The 12,512-nt window shown below is 36.1% G+C and overlaps 1 protein-coding gene across 1 annotated transcript in view; it reads left to right on the forward strand.

Moving 5' to 3' along the window:
• The window catches only part of STAB2 (stabilin 2), a 67,431-nt gene that overhangs the window by 3,970 nt on the left and 50,949 nt on the right, over positions 1-12,512 (forward strand). Inside the window, 6 exon segments of the mRNA XM_072399009.1 lie at positions 639-772; positions 1,598-1,713; positions 6,716-6,801; positions 7,610-7,679; positions 8,561-8,656; positions 10,130-10,249. Coding sequence (XP_072255110.1) covers positions 639-772; positions 1,598-1,713; positions 6,716-6,801; positions 7,610-7,679; positions 8,561-8,656; positions 10,130-10,249 — 622 coding nt within the window.

The raw sequence follows: 12,512 nt of genomic DNA on the forward strand, positions 1-12,512 counted from the left end.
TCATCTACAGTTAGCCGCACAATTTGTTCTGCGGGAAAATGATTGATCGGATAGCCCAGTTATTCCAATGCTGGTATGCTGCCTGTTCTGGACTTACTTCTTCTCATTTTTGCTCCAAATAAATAAACCCAAAATTGTACAATATTCTTAGCTAGGCATACAGGTTTATATAGCGTTTTAAAGACAATGGTTTATGCTGAAAACTTATCAAGATGAATTATCACCTTGGAAGGGCATCTATAAAACAGAATGTTTCCTTGCATGGATAAAGTCAGCAAAGCCTAATTTTTTATTATCAAGATGATAATTCGCTTTGTTTTTTGAACTGTTTATATTTGTTTAGTAAATCAACCCCAATGCTGTCTTTAAATAACAAACACCGTTCACTACCAAATTATAAGATTATCATTTGAAATAAATATAGTTGAATTTTATACCCAGTGTAAACACTAGTTATAAAGCAGTGAATGTAACATTCACCAAATATTTTCTGATGGAGAACTAATCACTCCTACACAAGGACCTCAACTGATTCACAGATTCATAAATAAACCCCTATGCATTTGTTATGTATACATTATTCATCAGTAGAAACTTTGCTCTGTATCCATATTTAATTTCATTTATTTTTGCTCTAGGTAAAAAACAGGTGTGATGAAAAGAACCTCCTCACATCAAAGACAGAGTGTACATCATGTGCAATAAATGCTGCGGTAAACTGTTCTGAAGGCTACACAAAAATCAGCCGTGGGAATGGAATACGAGACTGCCGGTAATTTCTTTTATCTACGTGGATTATTACTGATTGATAATAAACATATATAAATATATGTGAACTGTGTACCTGCCAAAAATGTGTAGTTGTGTTCTGCTAGTCTCCTTTCATGACTTCCCTACCAGTCAGCGCATTCAGGTTCTGAATCTTCTTACAATTTAAAACTTGGTTAACGGGTGGGGTATTGACAGGGCAAAATGCTGCTTTCCTTTTTATTTCTGTTTTTATTGCATTTTATTGCAAGCAGTAGGCTGGCTCTTAGGAGGTGTAATACAAATTTTATAATAGCTTGGTGGTTGGATGTCAGTCTTGATAAGTGGGCATTTCCAGAGACTCATATATAATACTGAACCTCTGAAATTTTATGGATAAAAGGCGCAGAACAAGCAGTAAGGCTGAGAAGAAAAGGACCAAGTTATGCTAAATGACCTCTAGCCAGCAAATGAGGTGGGCTCTATATGATTTGCTGCAGCTTCTAATGTGCACACTCTGCGGTAATATCAGTGTGAGCCATTTCAGAACAGGAGAAAAACCTATACAAGTGTGCAAGACTGAAGGAAAGTTTGCAACTGTGCTTTAAAAAAAATGTGTTTCTTTTTATACCATACTGGACAGCCTTTTTTCTCCTAGATAGCTACGTGGTCTGATATTCACTTCATTATTATACTTACTTAGTGTTTGGTGCATGGAGCTATGGCTGCATTTGTGATGAGAATAAAACTATATATATTTACTAAAACACATCAAGCGTTGAGATTATGATAATACAAATGCTAATTTGTGACTGCTTTTTAAGATTAAGATTATGGTTGCTTCTTCTAGGTATTTTCTGGAAATACGTTCATACTCTCTCTCACTTCCTGGATGTCGGCATTTATGTACAAAAGTAGCACTTCATCCAAAGTGTTGTCCTGGGTACTGGGGGCCTGATTGTATGGGTAAGTTTTCATCAGCTACTCTTACCACTTCTAAGAAGACATACCAGGGATGATACCCAAGATACCCGTTCACTTACCAAGGTGAATGGTCTCCTTGCAATTGACCTAGTTTGGTAAATAGGGTGACAGTTCACTTTGCAAACAATACCTAATCACATGCAAGGTAGTCTGGAAAAACATAATTAATTAGATAGATAAAATCAGTTGAGCTTTTTCTTTTTTATTAAGATAGGTATATTATCTCTTGCAAGGGGATCATTCACTTTGCTATGTGAACAGTCTATATTCCATTAGTGAATCATCCCCAGCCTGTCTGATATATTGGGCATTATTTATTATTGCACTCCAAGACTGGAGAAGATAGACTAGTATGGAAGAACCTAGATAATCCAGCAAAGCTGAAATGGATTTAGTCAATGAATGAAAACTTAAGAAAAAATAGGAAATAAGATACTTCATATCTAACTGACTAGTCACACTTGCCCTGATCTTGGATTCCTTCCATTCCATATATTTTGCATTTTTGGTAGTTAGATTGTTGGAACTCCCTCTTGTAGAGGAAACATATCATTTTCAGTATTACTATTTTATTGTAAGAAGTGTTGATGTCTTGCTGATGATTAATGTGAACAATTATGCATGGCTCTAAAACAAACATATAACTGACAGCTGGGTAATAATGAAATAACCTTTTGCTGATAAAAAACATGAATTTACCATTGCTGATCACCTTTGGAAAATGCTAGTTGCCCGTAAAATATGAGGATCCTCTGGTTTTACCTTGAGTCAATGGGCCTGATTTATTAAAGCCCTCCAAGGCTGGAGAGGGTACATTTTCATCAGTGAAGCTGGGCGATCCTGGGTGATCCATCAGTGAACCTGGAATAGATTTCCTAAAAGTAATTTGCAATGTGTTAGCAACTGTTTTTAATCCCGGACCAGATCCATTCCAGGTTTGCTGGATCACCCAGCTTTACTGATAAAAATAAGTGTATCCTCTCCAGCCTTGGTGAGCTTTAATAGATCGGACAAAAAGTTCACACAAGGCATCCAAAGTAAATGTAGAACTCCTTATCTGTATGCATATTCTGGGATAGTGACTTAACATATTGATGCCATTGAATCAGTATGTCAGCCATGCAACTAACATTGGCAGAACAAGGATTTGGTGATAGCAGCTTTCATGTCTACTTCATGGAAAGTTTTTTTTTGTAAAAACAAATGGTTATAATAGAAAAAATTTAGTAAATTTAAAAGGCCACACAGGTCTGACTGGGCCCCTCTTCCTTCACTTACACATCCTGCTTATAAAAGTGAAGGACATTCTGTGAGAATAAAGCTTGTACCATTGTTACCGCTGTCAGCTTGGTGAAGAAAAATAGCCCATGTGCTTATCATAAAGTGCTGCATGCTAGCTTTGAAAACAGCGCTGGCAATCAGTTCCTTCCTGTGCCTGAAAAATTAGCTGATTAGCAAAACATTCAGTTCTGGAGGTGATGACAATGTATATTCATCTGAGCAGTATATATTTCCTCTTTACCTGTCTTGGTGAAAGGCACTCTCACTTTCATAGAACTCCATAAAACTTTGCTTTATTTTCTAAAGAGCAGAAATTACTTTGCAGGTAACAATTGTGCATGTTTCATTTTAGATAAGGTCAAAAAGCTATCCTGACACCACTTTCTGAAATGCACACTATATATTACAAGGTTTAATCTAAGGGGGTCTGTTAATAAATTGTTTTGTATTCCACTTTTACCCAATTGACCATGGGTTTAACTAGAAAATGTACAAATTGTAAGTAAAAGTTGATTTACAGATTTTCAAATAAAATCCAAAAAGTAAACACTTTTTACAAAAGTTGGGTGAAAACTTTTATAAAAGGACCGTTAATCATGATTTTTGTACTTTAAGATTAGAATTATACCTTTCCCTAGAGCTTCACTAAAAATCATGCAAGGATTTTCTTCTTTTTCTATTATTTCTATAACATTCTATTTATTTATTTAACATTTATAGCACAACTCCATGCTTCAAACACCCTTCCTCCCCATGCAAAGGAAAGCCTTTTCTCTCCTAAGCTATGCACCCCCTCCTTCCCCTAAAGAAGTGTGTTTTTACTTACTTTTTTACTTTTGTATATCTTTAGTCCCATGACATGATGTTCTGGGTCCAGTTGACAAGATAATGGTTTTGTATCCCACTTTTACCCAATTGACCATGGGTTTAACTAGAAAATGTACAAATTGTAAGTAAAAGTTGATTTACAGATTTTCAAATAAAATCCAAAAAGTAAACACTTTTTAAAAAGTTGGGTGAAAACTTTTATAAAAAGACCGTTAATCATGATTTTTGTACTTTAAGATTAGAATCATACCTTTCTCTAGAGCTTCGCTAAAAATCATGCAAGGATTTTCTTCTTTTTCTATTTTTTCTATAACATTCTATTTATTTATTTAACATTTATAGCACAACTCCATGCTCTAAACACCCTTCCTCCCCATGCAAAGGAAAGCCTTTTCTCTCCTAAGCTATGCACCCCCTCCTTCCCCTAAAGAAGTGTGTTTTTACTTACTTTTTTACTTTTGTATATCTTTAGTCCCATGACATGATGTTCTGGGTCCAGTTGACACGATGGCATCAGTATTCATACAGTGCAAGTGCAGGGTGCTCTGTTCAGGTGGCAGGGTCATGAGGTTTCCATCACTCTTTACAGTACAAGATGCTGGGCATTATTCAGCCTGGAAAACTTAGGACATCTTGTACTCAGGAAGCAGTACCACAAGTGAGACCTTTATATTCAAGGTAAGTATTGCAGCCAGAGATTACTTTTGTTTTTAAACTCTCCAAGGGGCATTTACATCCATAAACAGGCCTTTTCTCCTTAGAGCCCCAGCCTTCAGACTGCTTTACCTTCAATCCATGTAACTCTGCCTGAAAAAAGCAGGGAAGGAGGGAGTGAGTCATTTCTTTGGGCATGTCAGCTACAGTTCTACACACAACACTGACTTTATTTACTTACAGAGAAACTAAACTGAAAAGTGCCTAAAAAAATACACTTACCTTCAATCCCGCAGGGCACTGCGATCCATCCGGAGTTGTCTTGCATCGGGTCCTATGTTGCCCCAGCATCCGTTCCTGAGCCGGCGCTCCAGGGGGTGCAGTCTTATCCTCCTCTTCTTCCGGGTTCTTGTTCCTACATTACCCAACCCAGGCGTGAGAATGGGTGACGTAGGTTGGAAAAAAACTTGCTGATCTCACTGCGCATGCGTGAGATCGCTAAATTTCTATTTTTGCACAAAAGGCCCCTTCTACACATGCCTGAGATGCTTGGGCATGCGCAGAAGGAGCACCCAAGACCCTCCCGGGTTGCGTGACGTAGGTATTCCGGGAGGCTTTGTGCTCCCATTCATTCTCGATCGCCTAGGCAGTGCTGCACCCTTTTTGTTTTCAAAAAAGGGTGTTGTACTTAAAAAAAACAACATAGTTTTTACATAACATAAAAGGGTTGTCTACCTTTTTATGTAAAGTGAAATTTCTGAGTTTAGGTATGCTTCAAACGGTTAACAAAGTTTACTTTTTTAAACTTGATTACTACAGCATTCCATGGGGAGGAAATAATGAATGTTTAGGTTTGGCATGAATTCTCTGGCTTTCCATTTCTATACAACAACCGTTCTTCTTCCTATTGTTGAATGAAATTTTTGTTCCCTTTGGGACCTCCATGAGAACAATAACTCTCATTGCTCTATAGCCATTGCTCTATTAGTCTTATGAAAACATATCCACTGTGTAAGCATGTTCACGTGTCACAACAGCAAATACAAACCACAACAAAAGGCTCAGCAAATATTCTCCTGGTCAGCACTATTTTCTGTGTTGTTTTCTTACTTTTAATGAGTCCAATAATACAATTCACAAGCATTCTAACACACACTTTATACAACCTCTTATCACATTGGAAATAAAGTGTCAGATTTTTCCTGGGTACCTTCAAACTTTGCTTATGCTTTTGTATGCTGTCATCTGTAAAGTGCACTGCAGGTCATCGAGCCAGGGTTTATAAATCCATATATAAGTATGTAAAGGTACATGTGTTACACAAAAAAAAAGTTACTTTTTTAGTTTGATCATGAAAGAGACAGGAGGGAAGAATAATTCATTTATATACAATACCATCCCAGAAAAGCATGAACTGAGCATGTATTATTCTCTGCTATCTTTATACAGTAACTCAGTAACTACAGTAGCTTTTTTACAAATTCCAGAATATCCATTAAATATACACATGCTTGGCGGAAATCTTGTCTATCATGATTTATATATTTGCCCTTCCAGTCCTGAGATATACAGATCACTGATCACATTTACAGATTCACATTTGATGACCTAATTAGCACAACATAATCACAATTCTGACTCCATCCTATGAATAGACAGACAAGGAGCAGCAGAAGTATGAGATTCTTATTCTTTGTGGTCTCTCCTATCAGCCTTGTCAATACATCTTCTAGTGTTGTCTCTCCCTCTCCTAGTCAATAGTACAAAGAACCCAAATAAAATTTAGGTAGTAAGATTTAGTTTAATTAGGCTAGATTAGATAAATTGAAAAAAGAGTTATTGTTAATGCTATAACCTTATGCACCACAACATACAATGATGGGAAAAATCTGCAGGCAAACAGGGGGAACCTACAGCAATATATATACTGAATTCTGTGCCTTCTGGCCTATTGTTAAACATACAATTATACGGGGGTGTCCTAGGGGTGGAAAAAAGGGAAAGTCTTCCCAATGGGTCACAAACTTGAACTTAGCAGCAAAAATGATTTCACTATAGGTGTCAGTATATCTGGCAGAGTTGGTGTAATGCTGGTACTGTGCACCTTGCTGCCCACCTATCTGTTCTTTATACGTGAGCTTCTGCAAACTCCAAAACATAATGCAATGCTACCACATTCCTCTTATAGGTGAATAATCACATTGTTATTGTCATTTTACAGAATGTCCTGGTGGAGCGTCATCCCCTTGTAACGGCAGAGGAACATGCTCTGATGGGATGGGTGGAAATGGGACCTGTACTTGTCCAGTAAGTGTTGGCCTCACCATCACTTCTATCATGGAACTTATCTATTTCATTATCATATTAACCATCATATTATTTGTGGACTTCATGTTTTAGGATTTGTTTTTAACATTTAAGTTTCTTAAATATTATAATGCTTGTAATGAGTGTGCTGCAAATGTCAAAATGCCTGTAAAATTTTAAGTGGAAATACATGAGTAAAGTACATTGGTTGAAGACCACCAAGAAGAGCAGCTTCAGTAGACCTGTCATAAAGTTTGGGGATGGTGGGAAGACCATGGATTGAAGAAAACCCTGTTGTTTGTCTAAAAACTTTGAGACTGCACCCTGTAATAGAAAAAGCTGGATACTTACCATTTAACAGGCTGTGGGTCCATTCATTTGCAGAATTAGTAGCCTATGTGGCATAAAGCACATTACCCCCTGGGTACCATGATTTACCCCACTGACCATTTAGTCATGTAGTGACATAGCAGCGAGTAGTAAGAAAGGGACACCCCATCCAATATATCTGGAAGGGTCTGTTAGCAGCTGTGCTCTTAGCCCTTCAATAGAGCTTAGAATGAACTTACTGCCTACCAGAGAGGTAAGTATTAATGTCCCAAAGTTTTTATAGACATGCAACAGGGTCACTTTAACATGTGTTAGATCATCCCTTGCAATACTTGAAAACTGGGCTCACTGGTGCCTAATATATTTTTATAATAAACAATGGCTGTCTGAATATAATGCAATACTATTTTATTTAGCACTAAATTAAAATTATATAAATACTGGTAAAGTTTTGACACTTTTAATAAACTTTGTCTAGGAGGGATTTGGTGGAACAAACTGTGAGAAATGCGCAAATGATGACATCTATGGTCCAGACTGCCGATCCGGTATGACAGATTTCATATAGAATTCACTGATTTGTTACTGTTGAGACTCAGTTAATATTTTATACAATATACTAAATTTTAAAGGGAACTATAGTGTGTGAAAATGTCAATGTAGTATTACCAGGCAGCACTTTACTTTTCTATTAGCTTTAAGCATTTTTAACATGTTATTCTGCATGTCATCTCTGATGTGTAATGTTTAGAACTTTTATTATTTAAATTAATGTATAGTTTCTCATAAAATATGTGTATCCTGACTATAATATGGATAGGTGTAATATTCCAATTCTACCACAAGAAGGCAGCAAAGTCTCAGTAATATATTAGATATCTGCTCCAACACCCACTGAGTAATGTGTAGTTTATAAATAGTATCAAGCAAACTCCTATATTATCTGATCTTCATTCTAAGGGTTACAGATTCCCAGTGTTTACTTTTTTATTAGTAATATGATAATAAATAATAGTAATAGTAATATGCTGAGTAAATAGGAAAGCAATATATACAATACCAATTAATGTATAGTTAAGTATAACTTATACAGAGGACTGGAAACCTTTTTTCCTAAAAGGAACACAACTAACAAGTTTCTTTGACAAGGGATTGATTTCTGTGGGCTATAGAAAGTGTATTGCACAAAGTGTGCCGTGACCTATAAATGGTTCACATAGTAAAGCTGGAGGGAATGCACTTTGTGTGGCACTGCATTGTATTTCATTGCAAGTGTTGAAAAGTCCAGAGAATAAATGTTAAGAATGTCGTATAGCGTACATGATTGCCAGAAAAGTACAAATTTTCCAGAACCAACTGCTAACTCTTTTTCATAGATATCTATTTGTGTAATTGTGATTATCTAAACTATTATGTTCTTTCCTCACAGTCTGCAATTGTGTTCATGGTGTTTGTAACAGCGGGATTAATGGAGATGGCAAATGTTCATGCTTGTCTGGTTATGGTGGGCCTAGGTGTGACCAGCGTAAGTAAGGCTTCTTGTCACTAAAAGAACAAAGGACCTCATTGTTTGAAATAACTGTTTAAACTTTCATCCTAATTTGCCAAATGTAATTTCCGGGCAGCGCAATTTCTGAATTTAGAAATGTTATTATTCAAAACCCAAATTGGGAGTCTCAAAGTTGATGGAGTTTATTTTATTGAGTAATATCCAGAACAGCAAATGCACAGAATGCTTGAGTTAGCTTGCAAAGAGGTGAATACTAAAGTATGTTCAAACTGGTACCCTTCTATTGTCACAATACAGTCCACAATATTTCTTTAAAAAAATATTAAAATATGACGTATATTTTAGTGTACTACCATCTGCATCCAAACCATACAGATCATCACATCACCACACAGGACATGGGGCCTAATTTATTAAAGCTCACTACGACTGGAAAGTATACACTTTTATCAGTGAACCTGGGTGATCCAAAAATCCTGGAATGGATCTGGTTCAGGATTTATAAAATTTGCTAACAAAAAGCAGATGACTTCCAGGTTTTCTGGATCACCAAGGGTCACTGATGTAAGTGTATCCTCCCCAGTCTTGGAGAGCTTTAAAAAATCAGGACCAATGGTCCTCCTCCTAACTTGATTGACTCCAAGAAGGAGCTAAATGGATATGATCTGGGTGTTATGGGGATTTCTGGAGCCCTATGTGTATACATGTTGGTCTGCAGACTTGACAATGGATCTCCTACTTCATGGCATTTCTGCATGGGTCCATTGAAAGTTTACCTCTTTTAGAGAATAGCCATTATTACACGTATTCACTGCAATTAATTCTTACACTTGATGTAGTTCCTTGACACTCTGCTGAAACAACTCTGAAAATTAACATTTCATACCATTTTGTTTGCCTAGTTAGTTGTCTCTATATTACTGGTGGATTACTTTCAAGGCTGACCATACAAGTTCTCTTGTAACACTCAGGTGCTGTATATGAGAAGGAAAGGACAATTAAATACATTTGGATGGATTAGGTATGAGTAACATGGCTCACAATGCAGAACCAAGAGAATGTGCTTTCATATCCCTCCAAAGATCACTTTTTGATTGCTTTGTACAATAACTATGCATACACATGGCCAATTTCACATCGAACAGGCCAAGTGTGCTGGTTTATGTACTGTGCAAATATCTACAGAACTGCCCTTATTCCAGGGAAAACCAGCAGCTAACCAGGAGAAACCAGAAAGACTGGTCTGCATGAGAGGTCTGGGAGTGCTTGTAAGATATATGAAAAGTCAAGTTATGTTGTCTAAATTAAATGACAATAGCCTTATGCTTATGTACTCTGCTTGTGACATATATATTTATATACTACTGTATATATAATATAAATGTATACTACTGTAAATAAATATAGATATATATATACTATGTATATATAATATATACTGTAAATTGGTATATATATTCACTGCATTCATTTGTTGTATATCTCTAGCATTACCAGACTGTGTTGTACTGAACTGCAATGGTAACAGACGATGTGCAATGTCAAGCTCGGGTACCCTGGAGTGTAAATGCCTGCCAAATTATGAAGAGAAAGGATCAGAATGTGAACGTAAGGCTGCTTTTATCAGTTGTCTAGTTACCTTTCTAAAGAAAGACTAGAATATTACACTGCGATGTAATTCTTCTTATTATTTTTGACTGTACAGGCAGAGGATTGTGAATATAGAAAATATACCAGAAAATATCAGAAATTTATTTATGTATTACTGTAAAACTTTGGGACATTTATTTGCATGATGCACACAACTAGTTCTGGAAGTATCAGATCACAATTGAAATCAAACAGACTATGGGCCTGATTTATTAAAACTCTCCAAGACTGGAGAGGAGACATGTTCATCAGTGAAGCTGGATAAGCCAGAAAACCTGGAATGGATAGCAAATGTTTTGAACCCTGGACAAGATCCGTTCCAGGTTTGCTGAATCACGCAGCTTCACTGATAAAAGTGTATCTTCTCCAGCCTTGGAGAGCTTTAATTATTCAGGCCCTACATGTGTAAACAACTAAACACCATCAGAATTTTAGTTTTTGGAAATATACTAAAGCTTACACAGTAATGAACTGACAGTTTATTAATGATCCTTTTTGTAGTTTTTTGTCTCTATACAGTATGTGCCAATACTAATTGTAAGGTATCCTCAGTAAAAAAAAAACTTTTCTGACTCTAATCTCACTAATCAAAATTTTTTTTATGTTTGGTCATTGGACTGCAGTGTACTACAGTAAAAGAATGACATTGGTAAAAAGTTATACAGTATTAAAACTGTAACTATCGGCTTGTAATGTTTAATAAACACATAGGTAATATTTTTAAATATAAAATATGGTTGTGGCTTCCAAAATTGACTTTTTAGTAACTTTACAAGTAATGTATTGTCACACTATTTGAAAAAGTATTTTACCCTTTACTGCTAAAAAGTAATTTTTGAACATCAGTCTGGTGACTTTGCCTAGGCTGAGATGATGTCACCAATCTGCTGCAGGCAGGAGTAAACATTTCCTAAGTTTCCCTTCTACTAGAGATCAAACTGAAATATTGTAACTTTGTATCAAATCACAAGGTGAGGGGTAGCAGGGTGAGAGGCAATAGGGTGAGGGCCATGATCTCAGTTTGGGAAGTGGATATTGAGTCTGAATTCATGTAAGTTTTACCCTTATGCATTACTTATCATGTATGCATATCAATATATCTCTTGATATGTCCAATTTAAATACTTTTGATCTCTGTTCCCACACGTGCTAACATGTACAGGGCTGGAAACTGTATTTCTTACCTTCATTTTCATGTTTTAGTATTCAGTCTTTGTTCAGAATCCAAAGGTATGTAACTCTACTTGACATGAGAGCTGAATAAAGAATTGTTTTCTTTGTCATTGTTTTATGATGATATCTTTCAGTTTATTATATTGAATACACTGTACTTGTTTGAGATTCATCTGAATACTGAGCACTGTGTACAGCTCTGCAACTGACTCACTGGCTTAGTCACCCATACAATGGTTTCTATGTATGATGGATTCACTGAAGCAGAACTCGATTCGGGTAAATTGACAAGGTGGATGAATATATCAGGAGGCTAAGCATTTCTAAAAGCCAGCTCAGGTATTTTCTGTGCTCTGGAGGAAGGCATGGACTTCCAATGAGATTAATGATTGACCTTAGCAGTGCTATGCTTGGGGAAGACTGAGCTTCATTACAATTAAAGTCAAAAAGTAAAAAAAAACAATAACTTTCAAGGGCAACAAAGCAGGATATGCTGCACATTTTGTTTTATTGTTTGTTGATTGTGTTCCAGGATTTGTTGAGTCCTGAATTGCATAAACCCATTAGATAAATACAACCTATTCATTTTACCAAAATGAGCGATTAGTCTTGATTGCCTTGTGGATGAATGTAGGTAGTATCATGTATACAAATCACTGTAAATACAATATATTAGATTTATTGTATGACAAACAACATTTAGAATGTCAGGCAATATGTCAGCTCTAGAAAAAAGAACAGGGTAGGGAAAAATGATGGAATATTTGTTCCTTGAGCTTCATTTAGCTATAAAACAGTGTGTCAGTCTCTTTTGCTGGATAACTTTTTGTTATTTAACAGCCTATTTTTTCTGTTATGGGCTTATTTATACTATTTATATATGATTATGTTATCCCAAGCCATGCTAGGCATTGGGACCTGTAAAAAAAGAATGTATATATTATAATAGGTGTTGTTATTTACACACTGAAAACTTTGTTCCTATAGGTATCAGTGATGGAAATATGGCTATGATTGTTATTCTTTTGTGCAGTACACTATTGCTAGC

Source organism: Pyxicephalus adspersus, chromosome 2, assembly GCF_032062135.1.
Source record: "Pyxicephalus adspersus chromosome 2, UCB_Pads_2.0, whole genome shotgun sequence".
Taxonomy (NCBI): domain Eukaryota; kingdom Metazoa; phylum Chordata; class Amphibia; order Anura; family Pyxicephalidae; genus Pyxicephalus; species Pyxicephalus adspersus.